The 27,737-nt window shown below is 41.3% G+C and overlaps 1 protein-coding gene across 5 annotated transcripts in view; it reads left to right on the top strand.

Annotated features, from left to right (window-relative positions):
• The window catches only part of LOC306967699 (protein TANC1-like), a gene marked incomplete at its 3' end in the record, with an annotated part of 145,870 nt that overhangs the window by 42,861 nt on the left and 75,272 nt on the right, over window positions 1-27,737 (top strand). For 4 of the 5 annotated variants that reach the window (XR_013793202.1, XM_079562818.1, XM_079562817.1 and 1 more), the window contains exon 4: window positions 9,391-9,483. Coding sequence is in view for 3 of the 5 variants with exons in the window: in XM_079562818.1 (XP_079418944.1) it covers window positions 9,391-9,483 (93 nt within the window). Of the gene's footprint in view, window positions 1-9,189; window positions 9,484-27,737 lie in introns of those variants that run through there. The other variant, XM_079562819.1, reaches the window with a different exon arrangement.

Raw genomic sequence — 27,737 nt, 5'->3', positions numbered from 1 at the left:
TTGCTTTTTGGCATGTGGCGCTCAGTGTTACGACGGTCACCACTAACTGTGCTGAAGTGTAGGCCAGAGTCTTGTCGATTTGCATTGCACAATAATGTTCTGTCGTATACGAGTTGAGCATTGCTTCATTCATACGCTTTTTGTGTAATTCTGTGAATCTTGTCCTCTGACTCTGATCATTTCAATGATCGAATTGCTTCCACTACCAAGCTTGTTTTGCTCAGAAGCTAGCAGCCAATGTTTTTGGATTTGAAGCTTATTGAAAAGGCTTTAGGCATTTGTATGCGTGGAAATGAGGGCTGCATTACGTGCAGGTTTTGCACCAACGCATGAAAAAGTTAGAGACGTCTGAGCTCAACATAAATGGCCTTTTATATGAGCTGCAAAGTGTTTTATAATTGTAACCTAGCCTTGTAACTAATGCCTTGTAACTAATGTCTTGTAACTAATGTCTTATAACTAATGTCTTTCTATATGTTATGTAATAAATTGCATTTTCATTATTGTTTAATTTTTACGTCAGAGAATTCCCTCATTCACTTTCCTCCATTCATCCATCTTCTTCCACTTGTCCGTTGCCGGGTCGTGGGGGCTGTTGGAGATGCCCTAACCCTCCTGCAGGTGATGGGTCCATGGGAGGACGGCCTCACGATTCTAACCGGGCCTGTTGGTCTCTCATATGAACCGCTGTTTGTCTGACCCATCAGCTAGGACCTGTTAGCCCTGGGAGACCCTACCAGGGGCCCGAAGCCCCCGACAACAGAGCTCCCAGGATCATTCGGGGGCTCAAACCCCTCCACCACGTTAAGGTTGGGATGGGAAAGGCCACATTTGCATATCAACTCCCTGATTGGTCAGATTCTTACTAATGCCTGAAAGACACCTTTTGTAAACTCCATTATCCTCATAAGGTTAGGGCTAAGGTCAGGTTAGGCTTAGTTTGGAAAACGTCACTATCCTTAAGGTTAGGATTAAGGCCAGGTATTCGGTTAGTTTGGTTTAGTTTAAGATAGCGTTGTTTTGTTGAGGTGACGTCATGGAACTCCACTCCAGTCACTTCCAGCTCCAGCTCCTCATCCACTTGCTTTTCATAAATTACTTTATTCAGCACATTTCAATGCTTGATGGTCCGTTTCTGTGATAAACTGTGCTATCATGTTGACTTCCGATGTGGTTGATCCCATAACAAGGGCATCTTTACCATCAATGCAAAAAGAGAAGACCTTAACTATTTCATGCTGCTGTCATCAACATTAATATTTGATAATGGCAGCATTACACTTTTGCATTGACATTTTGCCATCTTTAGTGAGTCACTAACAGTAGGATTGCATAATATGGTAATTGACCATTAAAATTGGGATACTATTGATTTGCTTTGCCCTCATAATGATGCATGTTAACCCAGACCCCATATACTGTATCATTCCCTGCTTTCATTACTTGCAAAAGTCCACACTGCTGCCTTTAGACTTCCCCTTATTTGCATTACAAAAGACAATAGCTGTTACATAAATTCCTATATCATACATTTTTATGAAGCTCTTTGTCTAGTGTTCCTCGTCCAACTTTTCCCGGCTCCAAAAATATAAAATGTTCACTCAGCTATATCAAGTGCCATCTATCTCATTCTCTATGTGAGCTTCTCAGCGAAATACCACGGCTAACTGAGTTTTCCCAAAGCACTCTGAATACCAAAAGGATCCATCCGGCCCATCCTCGACGGAATATACTCTTTTTTTTTTTTTTTTTCGTTTTGAATTGACGCATGACATTTCGGGACAAAAAGCGAGCTGTGGGCGCATACAAAGAGGACGCACTGTCTTATTGAAACGCTGAAATGTGAAGAAGTCAGAGTCCAGCGTCAAGTATGCTGGGAAAAGTCCTTGATCACTTCCTAAAGCATGAACAATCCACTCTTTGATGGGGTAGTGGGGCGGTCTGGTGGCTGTCCCGGGCCGGTGGACAGAGGTATGGCGGTGCTTGGTATGTGCTTGCGGCCACGTGCCCTCTTGACTGATGGCAGCTTGTGATTCCTCAGAGTAGGTTTGATTACAGAGGAGAGGAGGGCGCCGCATTCACAACTAGCCCCAGACCCGAGAGAGCGCTGCATTTCATTCATAATAATGGAGAGACAGGTCTTGTGTGGGGCTTAAAGGAACAGTGAGTGGTGCCGATAAACATGGATGGATGCTGTTTGAGGATTTCATTATAGTTATTATAGGTATAGAGTTGTCTGTAGATTGAAGTGTCCAAGGTGATGCTCATCCATGTGATGAGAGGGGGTGTGGCCAAAGCAGATCCACACTCTGAATCACGTGTGCAACATTATTACACAATATCTTTATCTCACACAAAATGGTAAGGAAAAGATATCTGTAAAAAAAACTGTGGAAGGCTTGTCAGAGGGATGCACCCCTCTTAAAATAAAAATAAAAAATTAGAAGGCAGCCACAGTACAATCAAACGTTGTTGTTTCCAATAGCCAATGAGGTTGCAAGAAGCAAGTTCACAGGAAAACAAAAAAACATAAGCCGGGAATCTGTTGTCTACCCGTGTTTTAATTTTCAGCAGCTGTACATGATCTGAAGTGTCCAGAAGTACTAGGTATTCAGTGCTCAGAGACAACGGCAATGTGAGAAAGGTGGATCCCCCGACCACTATAGCCATCGTTCCGCATAGCACGACCGGACCGCACACGCCACGATCTACGTGCACGTATCAACTCTACCCCGCACACACTTCAGTTTCACCACTAACAGAAAAGAAACCGCTAAATACAACTATGAAGGTAAGCTACATGCAAATGTTATGCTAGCACATAGACTGTATATATAATGGACAGCTTCTGCTCATTCCTCCCCGTTTACCATAATGACCACGCTCGAGGGGGAAATCATGGCAGATTTACAGACTCCCCCTCCCCAGCTCGGACGAAGCATGTTCCTAAAAAGGACATAAGGGCGGGATCTTCACTGTAGACTCGGCCCTTGCGTGACGTGTAGCTCGCGCAGCTCCAATGCCAACAGTGCGACCCTCATTAAGTACGAGATTTCTAAAATTCTTCTTACGAAAACCAGCCTGATTTCTTTAATTGTGACTAACCCAGCGTTTTTCAATGGCGGCCTCTAGTGTCGTGGGCATAAAGCAGAGCAGCCAGCGGGCATTGTGCTAACATCAGCTAAAGTTGTGCAAACAGCGGCTAAATGCTAATATGGGCAAAATCCCCTTTTAGAACAGCCGTATGATGTGAAATATTAATTGACCTGCGTGTCAACAGTGAGGGCTGTCCACTCTCTCGTTGCCAGATCAGAGGCCAGAGTCTGTTCACGTCACATCAGACATGGATTAGTACGCTTTGGCCTCAGCCAGAGGTCGGTCCCAAAACCTATACCTGGTCAGACCGGTTTGGCACTGGCCTTTGTGATGGAAAAGCTCGACAAAGCAGGCAAAAGAGTCATTGGGCTGACACGCACCTGCACGTGGAAAACCACCTTATTTAGACTGTGTCAGGAATGATCTAAAGACAGATTTTTAACAGGTTCGATACCTGGGTTTGCATGTTTCCCCTCTGTGCCTGCTATAGATTTCCTCCAGGATGAAAGAGAGTAGGATGAAAATCGGCGTGGCTTGTATACAAGTATGAGTCGCATGTGTGTTCATTAACATACACTATTACTGACTATTACTATTGCTATTTCAATCTTTCAGCATTAAAGTATGCTAAGCTACAGGTTTCACTGGAATATTTTTGTTTTATAGTCAAAGGACACTTAAGTTAAAGCTATAATAACTTCCTAAACAAAACAAGAACTCGACTTTATTTTTCTAAAGCTGCAATTTAACTGATTTATATAAACTGGCGCCTGACAAAGCTGCCTAGATCCCCATTGCCAGCTTATTATGAATGTTTTGAAATCACCTGTTCAATTTGGGTTTGAATCTTTGTGATTGTCCTTCATGTTCACCCTGCTCATGTTCCCATTACTCTCAGACTCTTTCATGCGTGTTCCCGGCCTCGTATTGCATATTCTTCTCTGCCAGCGTAATAACGTCCAGGCTGTCGAGATGAGATTTTAAAACAGAGAAAATAGTTCCCATGCCCGGCCCGCTATATTCTGCTAAGGCTGGGCCATCAGAACCCTGCTAAAGGAGATACCCATTATCAGCCCCTATTCTGTGGCGCAAAATTACCCCTGATAGCTCGCCACATGTTGCTTTGAGTGTCCTTGTTCCCCTTTTGGCGCTTTGTCGATGATAATTTCACAACATATGGCGGACATTACTCGGACTACGCCTCCCGGCCTGTTGTTTTTAGATGAAATGCTTCAAGATATTAAGGGCTTTTGATCTAGTACGTTCACCTGAGCTAAGTGCGCTAACGCAGACACAGCCTCCTCTGTGTCCAGGCCCTGCGCTAATTGGAGCAGTGTGACTAGCGGCTAATGGCTTGTGCCTGACGAGCCTAGCTTTATGAATAGAGGTTTTCAGTTCTTTTAGCTTTGTGTGGTAAATCGCAGGCCACTTTGAAATTTAAACATGCTCCACCCAGTAGCAGTTGTGGTGAGAAGAGTCAAGAGTTGAAAGATTCACTGCGGCGCTAATGGCGGGAAAATAGACCTTATAGGCTACGTTTAAAAAAAAAAAGTATCGCTGTGTGGGTTACTTAGCTGGTGCAGGCTGATGACTTGCTTAAAGCCATCTTAAACCTATAAATTATCATTTCAGTTCAAATGCAGTCATCTATTGGTCAGGCTGCAGAAATATAGCTACAAATTAAGCACTTTATAGTTTGCGTATGTATTTTGTTTGTTTTTAAATATCTAAATACAATGCAAACATTTTAATTTTGAAACGACTATACCTTTGTCAAGTGTAACATCACGACTAGTCCTAGCAAACTGGCAAATATGCGAGAAAAAAAACAACATTAAAAACTCTTAAAAACAACAATCAATATTTCTGAGACTCAACGGGGAGTGACTGAACCTACTTATTTCTCACTCATTTGACAAAAATTCCGCACCTACTGCTAAAAAAGTAATATTTCCTAAAGTCACTCACTACTTCCGGGGTTAGCATATCTGCTGCGCCGTTAGCATTTTCCTCAGCTAAACCCGGATGTATCGATTTTTGTAAATATTACTTTTATAGCAGTAGGTACAGCATCTAAATAAGTATATTCAGTAACTCTCTGTTGAGTTTCAGAAATATTGATTGTGGTTTTGAAGACTTTTTTGCAGTTTCTCGCACATCTGTTGGTCAATGCGGACCCGGAAGTAGAGCTGTGACGTCACCACTTAACAAACGTATTACTGCTGTTCCTCATACTGGCATGTTTAGTGTGACTAACTGAAGCCAATGAATATTCCCATAAGCCTGTCACAATAACAAAATTAGAAGTTCGATATATTGAGGCTGGAAACTATCGCGATAAACGATATTATTGAAGGCCTTATAAAGCCTCTAAAGCCTCTTACTCTAAAGCTTAAAAAGTGCAGGTAAGCTCTGTTCAAAAGTAGTTTCTCTTAAAGTATCACACAATGAACATGAAAAACAATGAGACACAACAGAAATGATGGTGGAAATGCAAATGAATGTATTCACGATTAGGGCTGGATACTACTGGTACAGAAAGTATAAAGTAAAAAAATGCAGTTTTGAGGATTTTTGGCCAGCAACAGTATTAAATGAAGTGACATCTCAAACTAAAATATTTTTTCCCTATCATTTTTCTGAATATTTGCCCAATTCTTCCTATTTTTCTCCACATATTTCCCCCCCTTTTTTTTTTCAATTTCAAATTTAATTCTTTTTTGCCATTTTTTCCTCTGAATGCCCCCTCTTTATTTATTTTTAACTCATTTTCCCCATATTTTTATCCTAATTGTTGCAATTTGAATGTCTACTTTTCATTAAAACATTTTTTCACTTTTTCTTTTACCAGAACCTTTTCCCAATCCACCCCCCCCCCCCCCCCCCCCCACCCCCTTTCTTTTTTAGACAATTTATCCCAATTTCCCCCAAATTAGTCCACATATGTCACACATTTCGTGACATTGGAGATGAACCCGACATTGTAAATTTTCTGATCTTCCACACATTATTGTTCTGTTTTCTGATTCTAGACGAGAACATTTTTAGTATAGCTATCAAAATAATATCGTCATGTATCGGTATCGAAAACCAAGCACCGGTATCGTTGCATAAAAATATGTAATGGTGTCTGTCCAGCCCTTCTGACGATAAATACTGAGCACAGATGTACTGCTTCTCTGCCATTTATTGAACGATGAGTCAATATAGTAATTATCGTGACAGCCCTACACATGTCACACAACACTGAAGAATTCAAGAAATATCTTTGTCTCTTGCTTGCTATGACCGATACCCTCATACTGTACTGTAATTTAACCCCATAAATCGCATCATAATCAGATAGTGATCTCAACTTCCCAGTTCCACCGTGTGCAGAACAAAAGCAGCCATAGCTTCACCTCAGTGTCCTCTGTGCATTTCACGTGCCATAACTATAGATGGCACTGTGCATCAATCTGAATCCCACGCTCGGCCGGCTGCGGTGACACTTCCAGATCATTTCCCTCGGACATGCCCCGCTACAACAGCAACAGCAGCAGCAGCCCACCTCCTCCCTCTTCCAAACTCCCTCCCTTCTGCTCCGACCACCCCATATAAACAAACTTACACCTCCCTGATCACTATCTGCTGGAAAAATAACTCCGGTCTTGAAGAAAGGCATCCATTTGATTGTGGGGGTTTTGTACCAGGCAGTAAAAGGAAATCAAGTCTATCTGTTATGTTTTGTTTATTCTTTACGTCAGGGGTGTGAGATTAATCGCAATTAGTAATCACTAACCAACCAAAATGCGTTGATTCTTGCCATACTTGTCTGAAAAACAAATGAAACGCAAAATCGTGCCGTTCCGTACAATGCAGTCATCTGAAACCAAGACTGTCTTTTCGGGTTGATCTTTTTCATGTTATGTCTGGGGTTACATATAGAGGCATCTGATAACTGCAGTGTGGAGGAGGGAAAGGGAAGGTTGGGTTACGCTCGGTCAAGGCTGCAGTACTGTTGCAACTGCGGAGACACGCCACTTTGAACAGAACGGCTAAACAAGACTGTAAATTGACTGCCCCCCCCCTTTGTTAGTCATATTCGTGTCAGTTTTCGCTTCTGTATCCACGGATTCGCGGCACGTGTTGTGATGCAGCGCGGAAAGTTTTGGCTGCAGAAGCGTCGGATTACAGTCTTCGCCCGCAAAAGTTGCTTGGAAAAGATGGTTTTGGTTTCAGGGGCTGTTGCTATTTAGTCTAGTGTCTTTGCCGAATCTTCTTGCAAGTGCAAGCAGTTCTGATGCTAGTGCTCAGAGAGATTTGTGTTGGGGCATTGTCTTGTCTGCAAAAAAAAAAAAAAGAGGCAAGGCACCATCCCGATTATTTCACATTTACGATTATGTAAATGTACTGTGTTCAGGATTTGAATAAATTATTAGTTTTAGCTTGTATTGAATATTTTGCCCCGTTGCAAATTGGTAGTCGTTGGGGCCTGCGTTTACATTAGCATAAGGCTAATTTACTGCTATACGCTCAGCTTGAATTATTGTGGTCAAATAAGTCTTCTAGCAGCAGGTGGCTTTTTGGTGCAGCTCTGTCTACATTTGCATGAAGAACCAGGGGAAAAATCCAGAAAAAAAAGGAAGAATCCATTTATCAAGGAAAAGATAGCATTAATTAGCCTATCTGTGCTAATGCTGTAGACAACTTGTAAGTCACACTGACTTTATGGAAGGCAATTGCAGAAGCATATTTCAAACAGGGTCAGTCATGTCTGAAAGTTTAATGAGTAATATAATATTTTTTTTACTACGGTTAACTCTTTCATGCAGTTGACAACATTCAAAGACTGCAGGGCAATATTTTTTTGCAAGAAAGAAATACTGTGTCTTGTCACTTTGCTTCCCTGGTGTTTAGACTCCTGCACACGTTCTGAAGTGCAAGTGATATTTGTATTAGTTTAGCAGTTCAGATTTCAAATGTTATTGATCTTGAACATGTTTAAAACATCCACGGTGAACCCAATCTCGATTTAGAAGTTATCGCAAATCTAATCGCAAAAACTTCAGAAAACGTTGCATTTGGATATTTTCCAGCGCTTGAATTGAGTTGTTTAGTTCAGTAACTAAGTCTGAGAGAAGTGAATATGGTTAGTGGTCCATGAAAGCATAATGAAAAAATGCCTAGATATTGTGTTTTGTTGTTGCTAGGGGCTTTTTGGGTTAATGGAGCTTTAAACGCTCGCTGGAAGTTCGCTGTAGCAAAAGTTCATGGAAGGAGTGAGTAAGCAATCTTGGATAGCTGTGGGACGATCTAATTTTGTCGCATTTTCTGGGCAGCCAGCTAACCCCATCTCCACTTTGAAGACAAAGCGTCCTCAGTAGACTCCTGCCCTGTCCTAGATACTTCATGTGACTTCCACCAAGACGTCTCATCATGCCCATCCTCACTGTGATAGGAAGATATGTGATGGAAACTGTTGTTTAGCTGAAAACACTTTGCTTTTCGTGATTTTGTGTGGTTTTCCAAGTTCATTGGAGTTGCCATCCTACTCAAGTGCTCAGAACACTTGCTCCCCACCTGCTTGTGTTGAGTCCAGACAGCTTTACATGACTTCGTTTTGATCATTCGTTTTCTTATAATAATTCAAATTCAAATATAATAATTCAAATAACCTGCATTTCCATTCAATTGTTATTCCTATGATTAGCGATGTCTTGTACAATACATACTTGTACATAAAATAATATATCAACGATTATGTGTTGGGACTGAGAATTACTGGTGTAAAGGACTGACAACTTGAAAACTTCTTAACTTGAAACATCAATCCTAAAGTGTGTAAAAGAATCTTAACAAGCCTGAATAAAGTGTCAAGCAGGACCTCCAAAAGTTCACTAAAAGGCTAATTAGCGCGGTTTCCTGCTTGCAGTTTACGTTCCCTGCGCTGGCTAGCACCGTCTTGCTGCTCCGGCCACGCTTGTCGACAGTATTCTAGGGCTCGTCAGACAGAGCCGAGCTGCGATGAGAGCAGGAGGAGGGTGAGAAAGAGAGAGGGGGGAGAGAGAGTGTGCGCGCATGTGAGCGTGTGCAGCCAAGCCCGTCCAACTAAAGACACCAGCGCTCTGATCTCTCCCATCCCATCTGGAAGACGTTAATACGGCGACAACTCTTCTCCTCTGCCTCTCCGCTCTCTACCCGCTCGCAGTCGCGCTCGTGTCTTCTGTCCCTCTTCTTTTCCCTGATATATTTTGCTTTTTTTTCTCCCCCCCACTCCTCTCCTCTCTTCTCTCCTCCTGTGGTCCCTGACAGGTCCGCTCAGGAAGCCCAAATATGTGGAGAGCCCTCGCGTTCCCTCTGATGCCGTCGTTTCTGCGCTGAGGAAAGTGGATGCCTCCCACAATGGTGAGTTTTTCGCTGGTCACAACTGCCCTCTTCTTCTTTTCTTTAAATGCACCTACAGTCGTCTTGCTGTTTCAGACAGAACGCGTTTGGGTGATGTGCATGGCATGATGATGTCGTTGAAGTTGACGAAACAGAGGCGGCTTATGCATAAGTTTGAGCAAGGAGTGGTCTTCGCCGTGCTTGAATTTTGACAATTGTCAGGGGAACTTTGGATATCACCAAAGGAATCATCACGGTTTCGGTGGATTCTTTCCCATTTACGTTGATGCATCTTGAGAATATGATCAAATTCGCCATGAGCTGTTGATGAATCAGACACCACTTTGTAAAATGTAAACACGAGTTGGCCTGTGGCACTTGTCAACACTAAACATGGCTGTCACCAGTAGAGAAAGCGGGTACGTCAGCTCGCCAAACGTCAAACCATTCTGTATATGGATAAATTCCCCCAAAGAAATGTCTACATACATATTGCCACTACTTCGGAAGAGATGTTACATTGCGCTAAAAGAAAGTTCTCTGTTCTTGCACTAGTGCTCCCTTTAAAGACTAGTGTACTGTGTCCGTCATGGCGCGCCCCCCCCTTTTTACAAACACACAATATTGCAGTGTTTATTTGAAAGCGCGTGTTTGGATTACAGAGGAGCCAGTGTTCTTCCATGTGGATGTATTGTCTAAACCCGAGGCACAGCAGCTCGTTTCAGTGGAATGCTTATGGGAAGTCTTATAAAAACTCCATCATGGGACCTGGTCGGTAATTGCGATGCATTTTCTTTCTGCGCCTTGTTTTGTGTTGCATAGTGGGGGGAAAAAAATGTCTTGACTCCTCCTTCCCATTCGTGTTATCTTTAGTCAGGCAAGTTGGCTATTATTGTGCGTAGCCGTCACTGTTGTGTTGACTGTTACATACCAATCCGGGAGGGTGTGTCTCGGAGAGGACAGCGGGAGCCACATAAACGCCGTCTCATGACAGCTGTTGCACGGGCATTTTTAGTAAGCTCATGTTAAAAGCCCTATTTTTGGAAACTTTGGGTGATCGGAGTGGGAGAATCGGGCTCGAAAACTTGCAAAACTGCACAGTGTTTTCTCACTTTACCGCAACAAGTTCCCTTCTCGTATTGCTTTGAAGGGGGGGAAGAAGTGAAGCTCGGAATCCACTTAAGGCATAAACATTCCCTGCTGGAGCTATCTGCAAAGAATTCTTTCCAGAACATTCCCTCCGAGGTGGATAATGCGTAATTTGACTGTACGTTATCTAAAACGTGCTTTGAAATGAGGAGTTCTTCTTGTTTGGGGAAAAAGGAAAAAAAAAAAAAAGTGTGAGATCCATCATTATGTCCCATTTTTCAGCACAATATAATGAGCGCTCCAGTGAGAAATTCCACATCCAGCTCTCACAAGTATGTAGCCAAAGATTTGTCTTTCTCTGGATAAATATTCAATGATGTTCCGTGCTTCAGCGCTACAGATTGATATTTGCATTCTTCTGCAATGGCTCGAGGTGCTGATTCTGAGCAGCAACAAAATCTTGACAAGTTTGCATTGGATGTCAGCAAAATGGTGGATTTCTGGTTGATATGGACAGTGAGGGAAGTTGGTTCTCATAGAGCTTAAGTTAAGTTTGTGTTCAGCTACTTGCAACCCTTGAAATGGACCCAGAGGGGGACCCTAATGTACATGTTTTTTTGTGGTGGGGGAACTGGAGCACCTGGGGCATGGAGAGTAGAGGATGTTTGGGGATTTTCCAATATTGGCTAGCCGATAAAAGCCGACGAAACAGATAGACTTGCTGATTTTTTGCATTGGAGAGAGCGAAGTCAGGGCTTTAAAGGAATAGGCCACCGTTTTTACATACTGAGATATGTTCTTACCTTAGCTTTGACGAGTTCTTTAGGACCTGTCTGATCTTCACCCGTGCCTTCAGTCACGTAAACACAGCGAGTAATTCTGCATCCGCACAGTAAAGTGAAGATTACTGCGCAGTAAAGTGAAGATTACTGCGCAGTAAAGTGAAGATTACTGCGCAGATTTCGAAGTACTCCTGGTATTATTACGCCTTACAATATAGTCCCCCCTTTCATCCGCTTAGAAAATCCACATTGTTTTGTGCAATTATACTTTGTAGTGGAACACTTCATTTAACCATATTTAAATAGGGAAAACGTGGAAGAGCTTGGTAGTTTCTATCTTGACCTGTTTTGGAGCTATAGTGGAGAGGGGGAGAGGCTAAATGCTAACTTGGTCTGCGCTGTGTTTACGTGACTGAAGGCACGGGTGAAGATCAGACAGGTCCTAAAGAACTCGTCAAAGCTAAGGTAAGAACATATCTCAGTATGTAAAAACGGTGGCCTATTCCTTTAAAACTTCCTAGGACTCAGGGAACTGAGAAACATCGCAATGAAAACTGGTTAGCTGCAAGTGTCACTAAACCTCAGTGAATATGGACATATTGCAACAACAATATGATAGCAACGGTATGCTAATGCTAATGGCAGGATGCTAATGCCACCGAACACTAATCAAAGCTGGGACAGAAACTTTGATTGAATCACCCACAATAATAAAATAAAATCGGCCACAGCTGGAGCCACCAAGTATTTATGTTTATACTCGGACCCTGGCTAGGATTTAATCAAGAACCACCACATATAGAAAGACGTTCTGCTAGACATAGTGGAGAAATGTCTTATATATTATAGATAAATTGCGCTGCGCTGTTAGACTTTCCATATGAGGCTCCGCAGTGGAAGGATACGTGATGAGTACGCAGCTGCTCCGAGTTTAGCTTAATGAATTGTCTATTAGGCGATATGCTACAGATGGTTTCAAACTCATAATACACATGAATGCAAATTGCCATGGAAATATCCTGTACCATTTTGGAAGATAAATCTAATCTCTGAAACAGCCTCCGCATTCGCAATTTAATATTTCACAGCACAATGCGGTCGCAAGCTGGTGGTCTTTTCGCAGACTTGTCGACCACTAGCATTAGCCGCCGTTAGCTTACCTTCATGCTTCCATCATTCCAGCTGCTTCTCTCCTGCTCGGCTGCTTCATAAACTCAATCGTCAAAAAAAAACTTCTGTATTTGTACACAGTGTTCACATCGTGGCCTGCAGACTTCCCTGGCTTCATTTTTATCGAGTGATAAAACATCCCGCATTGATGTTTCAGTGGACGCAAGGGCCTCGTCCCCGGTTTTCTGATTAGAAAAGAAAATGGAACCGAGACGACTTTTTTTTTTTTTTTTTTCCCGAGTCGAGCCGAGCGGCATTTTGGGTTGGAAAGGGCCTATAATATTCCATTTGCTTCCACGTTAGCAAACAAACGGTTAACCGAATGGCCCGGCGGAGATGGGAGGCTAATTTATGACATATTAATGCTTCATAACAGTGAGTCAAGCAGTAAAAGGCTGTCTGTCCTTGAGCTGCACAGAAACATAAGACATGAGTCCGGCTCATAGCTTCGGGGGAGACTTGTTGTAAAATATGGATGCTTTCTCTTTTACTGCCTGGCATCTAAGCATCTGTGAGTATAATGAGCTTGCTAATTCAAAGGAAAAAGTCCTTCCTCTTCCCGCTGAGATACAATACTTAGCAGGTGAATGGTCTAATGCTGATAAATAGTCCCAGTATGAGAAAGAGCCATTGCATTTGACTAATTAGGTACAATTAGTCTATAAAACAAAACTAATGATGGTTAATTGGGACAGGCCAGCTGTGGAAGAAGAGTCTTTGGCTTAACCTCTTTAAAATCTTTTTTTCTTTTTTATAGTCAGTGATTTAGCTGCTGTTACATCAGTTCACCTCCGCGATGTGTGTCAAGGGCGTTTGTGATGTACTTATGTCAGCCGGCATTTTTCAGGATGGGTGAGCTTCGGCAGAGAATAAACAAAGCATGTTTTTGGCTAACTGCCCTGACGGGGAAAGGTGCCTCTTTGACATTGCAGTTTTGTGAAAAGGTCAGCGCCACAATAAGAGTTTGATGGAACACCGGAAAAAGCAATTTGATGAGTGATGCGGGTGACATTTGAGGTCCCGAACTTGGGAGATGGGCGTAAAAGATGGGTCCATCGGCCTACGCTGAAACGCATCAGGAATGGAAAGTAATCTGTGGCTGCCTAAAGTAAAATACATACTTAGCTTTGTCTTTTACCGTTTCAGAAGACTGCAAAACTGAAAGAGCAACTTATTAGACATGTTGTGTCTGGACAAAATGAGTAACAAGGAGTGAATATATAGAGTATCGTGACCGGAGTGGAAATTATACCAAGCCTACAATGCAAGAAGGTGTGTGCTAGTAGGACTATGCTAACTCTATTTTAGCATACAAGATCTTCTAATGTATTTGTATTGCGATTGTAAAGTATTAGCAGTATTCATAACAATGTAGGTGATGCATCTGTGTCAGTCAAATGCAGACGTGTAGTTACTGAAGGATCCATACTGAGATACTGAGTGTAAGTCATGTGATGATGATCTTAGCCTTTCGTCACACATGATTTAGTTATTCATATGTTTGGTAACACTTTATTTTACAGTACCCTTGATACATTGTACCTAGCTAAATTTAGTACCATGTAATGTACTCTGCAACAATGTGTAATAACTTGAGCCTAGAGGTTAGATACACAATGGAATAATATGCATTTGCCGTTTGTGTCTTGTGTCCTATTACATTATGTACCTACACAGTACTAATACATATTATTTCAGTGTGTATCTAATCCATAGGTAGAAGTTATTATAGATTGTTTCAGAGCACATTACATTGAATTATATTTAGTTAGGTACAATGTATCAAGGTACTGCAAAATAAAGTGATGCCGTATATTTCACAATTATCTCATACTGATTTCTTAATTTGAATTTCTAAATCATTCTTGCTATTTGCTCTTAATTATGCTTTAGTGCTTGTGAGATAAGTTCTTATCTTTATCTTTAAACATAACCCAAAGGTCCCAACTGAGCTCTCTACGCCTCTTTACTCTTTACAAGCAGCACACAGCTCATTTTCATCTCTGTGGAGGCAAAGACAAGTGAATCCAGTAGGAAGTGAGTTTTTTGTATTGTCTGATGAGACGACAGGAGCTTCTGTGATCAGTGCAGGGGGAGCGTGAGGCAGCGAGGCCCGGGCGGTGGCTAACTCATTGCTAACAGACTAAGAAGTAATAGTCAGTGGCTGCATTATAAACGCTGATATTTTCACTGTACATTCACGATCTACTGTTCACCTGAACTAGGCTGAGAAGTAAACATAAGCACGCGGTTGAGCACACGTCGCCGCCTCTCGCTGCTCCTAGGGCTGCCACGATAATTTATTGCAACTGGTGTAGCATTTCAGGATATGAGGATGCACTTTTAGAACAAAGTTTTATTGTCATTTTTACGATACGATAGGATATACTTTATTAATCCCGAAGGAAATTTAGTTCATCAGCTGCACAATCAAGTCACACATACAAACATCAGATTTAAAATAACTAGAACAGTGCAGAGAATAAATATTATAATAATTTATAAGTATAAAAATAGAGGTACTATAAAAAAAAACATTTCACTCCCATTTAGCCCCTCACACCCAAGGATTTGTTATATAGCCTGATCACTCTGGGCAAGAAGGATCTCCTGAGTCTGTCCTTTGAGCAGGAGAGCGAGAGCAGCCTCTCACTGAGGGTTGACAGTATCTAGTTTTGTTAGAGTCAATAACATCGTTTATCGCAATGCTTTCCTGCCTCAATATATCAAACTTCAAATTTGTTATCGTGACAGGCCTAGCTGCTCCATTCATTTCTACACTGTGTTCCAAATTATTATGCAAATGACATTTTTCTAAGATTTTCTAAATTGTCAACTCAAATGAGAGTCAGAATAATTTTTAAGTCTTTACCTGGTAGAGGATCATTTAAATGTGGTGGAAAAAAATTCCTAGTGATAACAGTATTTTTTTCAAAAATAAATATAGTAAAAACCTCAAAATCCACTGTTCCAAGTTATTATGCAACTCATCGTTTCAATACATTTTAAAGCTTGTAATTAACTGAAAATGGTCATTTGTTGTATTTGTAGCATTAGGAGGTCATATTTACTGAAATCAAAAGCTATTTCAATCAAAAAAATATTAACAGGTCAAGTTATATTTTAACATAGGAGCCCTTGTGTGATAGCAGCTTTAAAATGCTTAAATCCATTAAAATTTTAAGTTTTTGGACAGTTTCTGCTTGGATTTGTTTGCAGGATGTTAGAATAACCTCCCAGAGCTGCCGTTTGGATGAAAACTGCCTCCCACCGTCATAGAAGTTTTTTTTGTTGAGGCTCCAAAGGTTCTCAATAGGGTTGAAGTCAGGGGAGGAGGGGGTCCACATCATGAGTTTCTCTCCTTTTATGCCCATAGCAGCCAGTGATGCAGAGGTATTCTTTGCAGTATGACATGGTGCATTGTCATGCATGAAGAGGATTTTGTTAGGGAAAGCACGGCTCTTCATTTTGTAGCATAGAAGACAGTTGTCAGTCAGAAACTCCACATATTTTTCAACGGTCATTTTCACACCTTCAGGGAGCCTAAAAGGGCCTAATGGGGCCGACCAGCTCTCTCACCATGATTCTGGCCCAAAACATGACTCCGCCACCTCCTTACTGACGTCACAGCCTTGTTGGGACATTGTGGTCATTCACCAACTATTCACTACTCCATTGATTTGACCATCCAGGGCTACACGGCGCTCATCAGTGAACAAGACTGTTTGAAAATGAGTCCTCATGTATTTCTGAGCCACTGCAGCCGTTTCTGTTCATGAACATTCAATTAACCGTTTAGGGGAGGCCCGAATAGAAGGTTTATGCACAACTGCAGCCTCTGGAGGGTCCTACACCTTGATGTTCGGGAGACTCCAGAGGCATCAGCAGCTTCAAATACCTGTATGCTGCTTTGTGGCATCTGTTCTCCTAATCTGATGTGTTTGTCTGGCAGAAACCGTCCATATTGTGCCATTATCTGCACAAACCTGTGTGTGTCTGAATCATCCACAAATCTCTTATCAGTACGATGATTACACTTAATCTTTCATGAAATATCGAAGGTTTGCATACCTAGACCAAGGCATTCAACTATTTCACACTTTTCATCAGCAGAAAGTCCCTTTTTCTTTCCCATATTGCTTAAAAATGATGATCTGCATAATAAAGTGGAACACCCTTTTTCAGTAGTTTTTCCCTTAACTGGGCTTAACCCAACAACTAATTATCCCAGGTCTCTGAGATTAATGTCAGTGATTCATAGAGCCCCAAGACACAATACCATCCATGAGTTTCATTATTATTATTATTATTTTTTTTACCTTTTTGACACAAAAATCCAATTTGCATAATAATTTGGAACGCAGTGTATGGGACGTGGCTGTCAGCTGACATGGGCCAAAATCGCATGCCTCTGAAATTACATTGTATAATATTGCGAATAATATTGCAAATTTGATTAATCATTCAGCCCTAATTTAGGGAGACAATGTAATGAAAAATAATAAAATATATTTTACTGCCTATGCTATTTAAAGCCTCTCCTTGACCTTTTGGCCTTGGCAACTGCAGTCTATTGAACAAGCTGGTATACCGAACACCCATCTTCCTACCAGTGTTGATGAAATAATATCTTCAAGTTTACACATGGCGTAGAATGCTTTCCATCTTGCCCGCCGTGACTTGTTTGACCTACAGCACGTTAACAACCACAGGCATATCTTAAAAGAAGATATCATTTCTCATGCGTGTGTCTGAACACCAGCTTGTGTGTATTTATATTTTGCGTATCCTGGTCTCCCATGTTTGCTGCTGCGTGCGGGAATGGCTGCGTGAGTGCCGGTGCAGTCGGCGGTCGACCGTGTGGCAGTCAGAATTGTTTCAGCTGTGCTCCCGGGGCTCTGCTTCTGTCAATCAGACCCCGACTGTGGTGTCCTGTCTCCCCCCGTATGCGCTCACACACACGCCATACATCGCCACGCACCTGCTCGTCCTGATTATCTCGTCAAGTGTGCGGCTGACACCGACTGTGGTTTGGAGGCTGCATTTCATATCGGAAAATGCTTGAAGGAAATGGCCTCACCTGAAGTCGGTATTGGATTCCCAGGCGGTGTTGGGCCTGTCTGAGTATATGCATATTCTGACAGGTTGTCTGAGCGGGCTGTAGGATGAGTCAAGTATAGAGGACAAATTTATTTATTTATTTCACGTTTTTGGGGAATCTAAATAATGACGTTGGACCTTAAACTCTCTTCTGCAGTGTGACCTTTTCGATTTGTATCTCGTGAGTCTTCGCAGAAGCCTAGCATTTTGTTCTATTCTTGAACTGGTAATGACCTGGTTTGTCCTCTATTCGTCCTGGGTTTTAGACCTGGTTTATTTTTGCTGTAGACTTTAAATTAGACTGTTCAAAACAGGCCCTATATTTTGCTTTGTTCTAAACAGCAGAGAGCACAGTGCTGCTTCTGCTTCTTCTGCAGTGAAATGGCGAGTAGGAAAGTGGAAAGTAATAGACACTCATATCAAACTGTCCGTGGTCTTCCCTGTACAGGTTATCATGTTTGCTGGTTGCCACTGTTAAAGGGATATTTCAGGATTTTTGACATAGGGCCTCATTTCCTAGTTATCCAGAGTGTTGTTGATTTCTGGAGATATTTTTTTCTTAAAATTCATGCAGTTCTTATATTTGAAGAGCTTAGTGGCGCTAGGCTAGTGCATTTCTATGGTATCAGCTGGCCTGCATTAAAAACAGTCTGACCCACTCCACAGTGCACTGAAGTAAATCACTTATAACGCCAGACTAACCATATAAATGTCTGTGTTAATAGAATCACCATAACTGTTTTGCATTTATATTTGAGCAGCATCAGCGTGGTCGTAAGCTACAGAATGATCTGCTAGAAAATAGTCCCTCAAAATGCAGTAATTCATGTGATACAAGGTCAGTTATATTCAAAAAATTATTCTATCGACACAGACATTTATATGGTTAGTCTGGCGTTATAAGTGATTTGCCTCAGGAGCACTGTGGAGCGGGTCAGACTGTTTTTAATGTTGGCTAGCTGATACCATAGACATGCACTATAGCGCCACTAAGCTCTTCAAATATAAAGACTGCATGAATTACAAAAAAAATATATATCCAGAAATCAACAACACTTTGGATAACTAGGACATGAGGCCCTATGTCAAAAATGTGTTATGTTTGGAACATAACTTTAAAATAGTAATTATAGTTACTCGTTACCTCTCTGCAAAAGGAACTGAGTATGATAAAGTAGCTATGTATAGTTACTGATTTTTGAGCTACAAAGAAATCTGCAAAGAAAACACGCATGTTGGAGTAAACAAAAGCCTGTTTTAGCCACATGATTACCAAAGGCCTCAGAACCATGTGTTCACTTTCAGTCTGTGACCAACCAGAGATCAGCCACTGACAAACACGGAGGCGAAAGCTACAAGAACACACTGCAATAAAACTGATCCGACATCTTTAAACCGTTAGACAATGACCAAACAACACTTTTACTAAACTCACAATGAGATCGGAACATATCCAGGCTAATGTCAGCGCCTGTCGCCGTTTGTAAACAGCGATAGATGAAGCGCAACGTGAATAAAAATCTCTGCACTTACCTGCTTTGCCGCAAACGTTTAATTGATAAACTCCGCAAACACACGGCAGCTCCTGCAAATCACTTCTGTCGTCGCCAGATTTAAAATCCCGTGTTTACGGTCACGCTCTTTCTGAAACATTGAACAGCTAATTATTGGAAAGAGACGAGAACCGGATCTGAAGGGTGCAGCATTTCTGCGAGCCATAATAAAAATAATTTCCTTCATCACTTAAAGGGACACTGCGTAACATTTTGGACTATCGTGTTGACATCAATTCAAAACATGCTCCTAATGACCAGCTCTACACAGACAAGTCTATTACTGCAGTGGATAATCAAAGGATGGATTTGGATGAGGACATAACCTGTTCAAATCTTATATTCTGCTGACTTTAGTCAACATCGCCATGGAGACGATGCTGGAGACGTACCCGCTCCCAGTAAAGTTACAGTCATGTCTGAGCCGCTCACAGCAAAAGCTCATGTTTGTTTGTACATTTATGAGGTATTTTTTCAATGATGAAAATATCTGTCATGAAATAAATGCTTGTAATTCTATTTTATTTATTGGGTAAAATTCTACGTGGTGTGGCTTTAAACAGTAATGGGAACGGCGCTCTAATGACGAAGGAAATAGTAATTGATTTGATTACTCGTTGTTACTGGGAAAACGTTATATCCAACACTGGTGTCTAGACTAGAACCATGGATACCGGCGTGGGCTGGTGTATTGAGGATTACTGAAACAAAGCATCACTCTAGATATGTTTTTGTTGAGAAGCCTTACTGTATAATACGGTTATATTACCAGCTTTGACATACAGTGCCATTTTACTTTCGCAAGAACGTTTTTTGAAATCCAGTGTCCATTGTGGAAGGTTACTTTGGTTTACAGTGCACCTTTAAATCATTGCCAACTTCTATCCAACTTGGAATCTCAACTCAGCGCTGTAATTTTGCCATTACCCCCCGCCCGACCCTCATTTTAGCTGGAGATAATCTACTGTCAACAGTCTTATTGTCGGCCCCATCTGCACTCGGCAAAAGGGACGCTCCCGGTCAGCGCAGGAATGTGCAATAAGACAGCTCAGCGTGTTCCGGGAGGGGGTAGGGGGGGGAACGCAGCACCATCCCGTATAGCCCCAGACTCTAAAGTGGAAGCAGGATGCACGTTCTCATCGCGGCTTCATTAAAAACCCCGCTCCGCAGTCATTGTAATGAATCTCCAGCAGGTAACGAGCGCCGGCTGGATTGGAGCTGGCAGGAGTACAGCCAATGCGGCCCCGTCTCGCCCCCTCCAGCGCACCGACCCACCAGCTTTGCCTCCATATTTATTTGTCAATCAGAGCGCAGGGCTGCTGTTTCACACCTGCTCGTACGCCTCCTCCTCGAGCTGCACATAATCGTTGTGTTTTCATCCCCATTTTCTGCAAAGTGACTGAGCCGCCTCGCTAAGACTTTTGTTCAAACACTTCCAGACAGATCCATTTGTGTTTTTTAAGGCAAAAGAGTGTAAACGTAACTCCAAGGCTGCAAGATTAATCAAGTTTTAATGAAATCGTGATTAAATCGATTGCAGATCTCAATTACAGACTTGAGGCTTTATGCTCTGCAGTTTTGTGACGGTAAAAGCATGCTGTTCAAATAGCTCAAACTTTTGCTCAAAAGTATTGCATGGTTGTTATTTAAATTGGGCATACCATTCATAATTATGACTTATATTTTTTTTGTCATGAACTATGACTTAAAATAATGTCTGAGTGGAAAACACAGGTTATGAGTGAGGACTGTGTTCGGTCAGGATTTCAAATTAGCCTGGAGGGCCCTCTGCAGGCAGTATGAGGAAATCATTTGTAATTTGGTGCCGGCATGTGCCCAAGTGCCCACGTATTATTAGTTGGTAAATATCTCACAATGGAATATCTTCCTACTACTGCTGCTTATTTTAAAATGTCAAGGATGATGTAACATTGTGTCTATTTGTTCAACCCATGGAACTCTATAACAATTGTTTTTTAATTCACTGTATGAGTGGATTTAGGATGGCCAGCCAAGCTGTACACTGCCAAAGTCCTAATGTCGACAGTTTTGCACATTACGAGCAATATCATAATGGAAAGTATGGTGTGACGGGACAAATTAAAGGTTGCGTTAATTGAAACTGTATTTACTGCTTGCTGGGGCATAGGTCCCTTTATTGACTCCACTAATGATTACAAGATGGTTGTTATTTTTTAATGGGGCAGCACAAGAAGCTAAACAATAGAGTGTATTCATAAGATCTTGACAGTGATCATATCTGGACCGGGGTTGAAGCACAGGTCAGGAGACATAGTCAGGGTCACTGTGTTTATCTAGGTGGGACACATCCAGTGGGTATGCCCTTTGAGCTGATAGCATGTGAAATAACTAGAATATGTCATCTTCATGCTCTATATTGGAACGCATGACCACTGAGAAAAGGCAAACCTTAGGATTACGCTGATTGCTGATTTGATTTCTGTAATGAGTCTGGATTATGAAGGTAAAGTAAGTAAAGTAAGATCAAATACTTACAGTTTGATGGCATTTGTCAACCTGAACTGTACTGGGGCTATTAGCACATGTGTATAATATATCTCAACTTGAATGTTTAATGTTTTTCTTAAATAATGGGAGGAAGTGTCACGACTTTTGGCAGCATTCTCATCAATCTGGTGTTATCTTTTGCATCAGGTATTACCGTTATTAGCACCTCGAGCTAAGCTAACTGATCTAATCCAGTTTGTAATTAGAGGTGGGAGATATATCACGCGCACAAGATAAGACATGAAAAGTATAGCGGCAATATTGTCAACTATAAGTCACAAACTTAAAAGCTGGAGCTGACTGGAGCTTGCTTTGACAGCATTGACCATTACAAGAACCATTATGTCATGTAAAATAACATGATGATGACTTTTTGTGGCTGCTCCCTTTTTTTCATTCTAAGTTTATGTGGCAAACTCTTCACACGATGCTCTTCAAGTCACATCCAGCCACATTACTGTAACTTTACCAAAACCAAACCTGTTGCTAGCTTTAATCCACTTTCAAGGAAGTTACCATTGTTACGGTACGAGCAGACGAAACAATTGCACGATCATATCTTTGGTCGCACATTACGCTGAGGCGGCAGTGGCTCGCCTCTCCGCCGTTAATGTTTTGGCTTGTCCACTGCCAACACTGTGCTCCCCATTCTGTCGAAGCAGTAATTCCACTGACCTCAGCAATGTTACAATAGAGCAGTAACATCCCCAGCCAAGTCTGAAAGCAGTCAGTGTGCGGGGGGACAGGCCTATTATAACTCTCCGCGGCCTGTTTACAAGGAGCAGACATTTACGGGAACCAATTCAATGTACTCCATTCAAATGCGGCTGTCATAGTGGGTTTGGTGGCCACGCATTTTTGGCTGTCACTGATGTCGGCTCGCGGTGGAGTGGCAAACAGTGATGAATGGGATAATAAGATTTGCATTATTCATCAAAGACATTCTGGTGCGTGGTTAGCCAATCACACGCAAGACGATTGGTCAGCGGCGACATCAAAAGTGAGAATGTAAATAGTGTTTTGTATGGTAAATAAATGTCCAATACTTTAATACCTTCCACAATTTTTGTAATTTTCAATGTATTGTTTGATGGAACCCTCAGGAATCTTCTGGTAAATGCTTTTTACGACTGTTCTTATATAGTTAGCATATCTCACAATGATAAAGAATAGACCCTATGTATGCAAATGACACGTGACTGCCGAGTGTGATCCCGGCGGCACATTTTTTTTAGTCCCAGGATTGTCCTGTCAACCATGACGTCACCTCCACAAAACAACGAGACCTTCAACATAATTCAAACCAGCCCTATACCTGACCCTAATCCTAACCTTAAAGATAGTGAAGTTTTACAAACTAAGCCTAACCGTACCTTAGCCCTAAGCTTAAGGATAGTGGAGTTTACAGGCATTAATACGAATCTGACCAATCAGGGAGTTGATTTGCAAATGTGGTCTTTCCCATCCTAGGAAAGAAGAATTGGCTTAGTGTAGGGCTGGGCGATATATCGATATTTAAGATATATTGATATATTTTTGAATGAGATATGGAAATAGACCATATCGCGTATATCGGGATATTTCAAATTCAGATAAGCTACTAAGTTGACAAAAAGAAACATGCAATCTCAAGCTGATTTTTTTTTTTAAGTTACTTATTATTCTTAAAACGTTAGCATACATAGCATGAAGCTAGCATAGTTTCCTGGTTCGCATTGTCAGTTTTGAAGTGTTTATGGGCTGTTGACCCACTTTGCTCCTCTCCATATCTCTGTATCTTTATTTAGTAGAAAAATATATTCAGCATTCAGCAATGGAGAAGATGCCGTCTGTATCTATAGCTTGGTTTTGCACTTTCCCATGTTTCCCTGTTGGCCACATGAGGAGTAAACAGTGGAAAATCAATGCACTGTACCAAGAGTCGTGAGCTCTGAGTTGAGCCCATAAATCTGACACATGTGTAGCCTTATATATATGTGTGTGTCTCTGTCCGTTATGGCTTGTCAATCTGACACTTCCGGGGCGACTGATCGGTCCTCTGAGGCAACTCATTTCACACAGTTTCGAAGATGAAGTTCGCCCCGTCACAAGCCTGTAATAAAGACGTAGTTGATAGGTCTGATCAAACTTGGCCTCAAACCAGTCGTAAGTTCAAAGTTGCTGAGTGGAAAGTCGGGGTGGAAAAGCATTGGGGATAGCTAAAAGACTTTTTTAGACAACGCAAAGGGGTTATTATTACTAGAAAACTAACCAGTTTGCCGCTGTTGTTTCTAGGGCTGGGCACCGTAAACAATTTTTAGATACCTATAGTAAAATATTTGTCATCTGGAACCAGAAAACAGAACAATGATGTTTAGAAGATCTGCTAATTTACTATAACAGGTTAATCTCCAGTGTCAGGATATGTGGGGAAAAAATTCAGGGGATTTGGGAGAAAAATTGTGGCAAAAATAAGGAAAAATTGGGACATGAATAAGAAAAATTTGGAGAAGATGGGGCAAACATCGGGGGTGGAAAAAAAGAAACAAAAAGTGGGAAGAAAATATTTATTTGAGCTGAAACAACCAATCACTTTCTTTAACGCTGTCCCAGAACCAACAGTATCAAAACTTTGATCTAAAGATATAGCATTTTTTTTAATTTTTGTTTTTCCCCGATACCAGCAGTATCTAAACCTTCCTTCCAACACCATACTGGTATTGTTTAACGGTGCCCAGTCCTAGTTTTTTTCTCTGTACTCTGACTTCCAACCACTTGCTAAAAAAGAATGCGACATGATTAAGGTCATTGTGAAGGCAAATCGTTACTTGAATAGTGAATATAGGATTGAAAAGTTGGGCTTAATGATACATTGAGCTTTGATAAAATTCGAGGAGGATCAAGTGCATGTCTTTGAGTATTTGAAAGGTTGAATTAGAATGCGGTTTTAATATTTTTTTCCCGATATATACTGCTGCCTTGAAACAAATGTGTACCGCATGCAAGCAGGCAGTGATGTATTCTGCTTCTCGTTATTGAAATGGCATGGCGCTTGTTGTCAATAAGCAACGCAGAAACATGTTGGACAGATGCTCTTTTATGGCCGTCTTGAAGTTTGCTTTTGACATTGTCCAAAGTGTTATTATGCTACATGAGGATGGGCTTTTCAGTCACCCTATTGATAGACCGGCCCGATCACAGGAGCAAACGGTATTGCCCATTCTGTCTTCGGAGAGCCCTATAGTAGATTTCTGAATCAAGGCTTGTTTTTTTTTTCTGACACAGAAACCTCTCCTGTCAGTTAAACATGCCGACAGACCAAGTGTAATGAAATCTGAAAATTGGTGGCCTCCAATTGTTTTTTTTTCTCCCCCCACAGTTGATTTTCTATTGAAAGTTGAGTACAATGGAGCCAACCAAAATGGAAGTTTGCCCAAGAATCCAAGGCTCCCTTTTATACCACATTTGTAAACATCCCTTTTCAGTTTGCACAGTTCATTTCTATTGCAGCAGTTCCAAAATTGATCTTAGTATGTATTCCAATATAATATTCAAGCAAATCTTCAAAACAAGTTTGCAAATGTGAATAAACTTCAGTTCATTTTGACAGAATCTTAGCATAATTTAGCCTTGAATTTCTTTGGTGACTGTAGCGCTTTCTATTGCTATGGCGGCGTCGCATCAAAGGGCTGATTCTGACGCTAAAGGTTACGTGAGAGCACCTTTCTATTTCTTCCATGTCGCATCCTTAGGCCTGTTTAATTACTCTTACATGTCCTTCAAGCTTTGGAGAAACATTGGCGGCTCTCCACATCAAAGACGAGTGCTTTCTTTCGAGGTAGGGAAGCTGGCATATTTAAAAACAAGCGTTAGTGTCAGAAATGAACCCTGGGAGAAGCTGAATGAATTTGTATGTATTGAGCGTTGGAACACGTTGTATACAGGAAGCATGGGAAGCGTCATGCGAGTCTGCAACATCAAAATATATAGTTTTGTCTTTCAGATGATTGCGCGATTGCAGTGTGGCCCATTTGTCATTGAGCATTACCCCCCGGAGGACGCTGACCTCATGCAATATTCTTTTATTATTGTGGTCATAAAAATTTCCTTGACCAGTAGCGGCGCAGGAGGCACTTTATGGCAAATGACAGGAAAGCATTAGTCACCACACGGTCCGCGCGAACCTTGGATTCCAAATTCGATCGTATATCACCGGGGTTGTAACGTTTGTTCATGCAGCGTATATTTTTTCCACATATCAATATTTAATTCCAATAACAATTTTGACGTCAGTTTTCTTCAGCTAAGGCAGGCCAGATGATCGGTGTGTTTGCGATGTCGCCCAGTCTTTGTTACGCTTAAACTTGACTAATCTCGGAATGGCACGGATTGTTTAGAGATGTGACTTTCCTTTAGCAAAGCAAGTCTGTTTTCAAGTGTACATTTCTACAAAGATGCCGCTCATAAACAGGCGGTACAGTGTGGTCACGTGATCGTATCTTATGATCAGATCAGTGCGTACGCATGACCTTAAAGGGGGCACAGATGGCTGCTACGCACAATTAATGCTGCAAGGCTTTTGTTGTTCACTTTAATTGCTTTATTCGCTGTACAAAATGAGATAAAAAGACAATGTTGTCTCCAGACAATTAGAGATGCACCGATCCAGCTTTTTTTGCTTCCGCTTTCCATCCTGGATGTTTGTCTGCCGAAATCCGATATTAGTCGATACCAAGAGACTTTCTCTAAGTGAAAAAGTTAATGGTCTCTATTCTCCATTTTAAGTTCAATAAAGTCTTATCTTTTCTTGTCATGGTGTTACAGATCAATTACATAGCCTACTAAATATCCTTGGTATATGACAGACAATTCAGGTTACATTGATATAAACAACTCGCATAAAGCGATCCGATCATACACATATCTAACAGTTATTCTTTAACAGCATTTCATAAACTAAACTACAAACGCTTGGCCACTACAGCAGTAGTCGCTGATTATTTTTTTTTTAGGCTTCTCGAGGTATTTTTATCATAGTTTCTGACCCAGCCTTGATTTGCCACTAGTTTTAGCATTCTACCGCAAGCTTTAGCATGCTATTGCTCGCTTTAGCATGCTATTGTTAGCTTTGTTGCTAGCTTTAGCATGCTATTGCTAGCTTTAGCATGCTATTGCTCGCTTTAGCATGCTATTGCTCGCTTTAGCATGCTATTGCTAGCTTTAGCATGCTATTGCTAGCTTTATTGCTAGTTTTCGCATGCTATTGCTAGCCGTGCCATGTTGCGCAGCGATCAAAAATACAGGAGGTGAAAACTAACTCAGCAATCGAATTCTCCTGGTTCTGAGCTTCAAAATGAGGATGTCCATATTCACTTAAATTTGGTCGGTGAAAGTTGTGTTTTATAAAGCGGTAAGAGCCAAAACTGGTAGACTATTTTGTAGTCGATACCCAATATTGTATTTTTGCTAGTATCGGCTCCGATCACTTTTGACACAATGCATTCAAATAAATTCAAACAAAAATCTAAAGCAATTTCTTTCTTTGTCAAACAGTGTCAGAATCTTAACTTTGACCAAACAGTTTTGCCCAGATCAAAAAGATGTGTTCAAAGAACTGATATTTCATTCGTACTTGCAGCTTAGAAATGTGCTTTTGGATAGCTTCACAATGATTTATTAGTTCTAAAACTCAAATCATGTTTTCAGGGGAAAAATGCACTATATATGAGCCAGTACTGTGTTTATAAGCAGCTCATTTCATGTTGGCAGAAAGAGGAATGAGCCATGTTGAAACGATAATGCAAGTTTTTGATTTTAGTTTACATTCTTCTAACTGATCAATGTTAGACTCCTCAGTTTATGGGTTTAAAATTTTCAGGAGACTTCTGCGCTATATCTATTTGAGACTGCGTCAGTAAATATGAATAAATACCCAAACCTAAATTCTGCTCCAAGTTTGTTTTTGGTGACGTCATAACACGGTTAAAGACATGATTAAAAGCTTAAAGCCTCGATTTTGCATGGGTCTCCTTTAAGTTACCATGCATGCCAACTTATACATTTCTCCTTAATC

This window comes from Gobius niger (genome assembly GCF_951799975.1).
Source record: "Gobius niger genome assembly, chromosome: 9".
Taxonomy (NCBI): Eukaryota; Metazoa; Chordata; class Actinopteri; order Gobiiformes; family Gobiidae; genus Gobius; species Gobius niger.
Note: the sequence above shows the minus strand (reverse complement) of the source record. Positions and strands in the feature narration are given on the sequence as shown.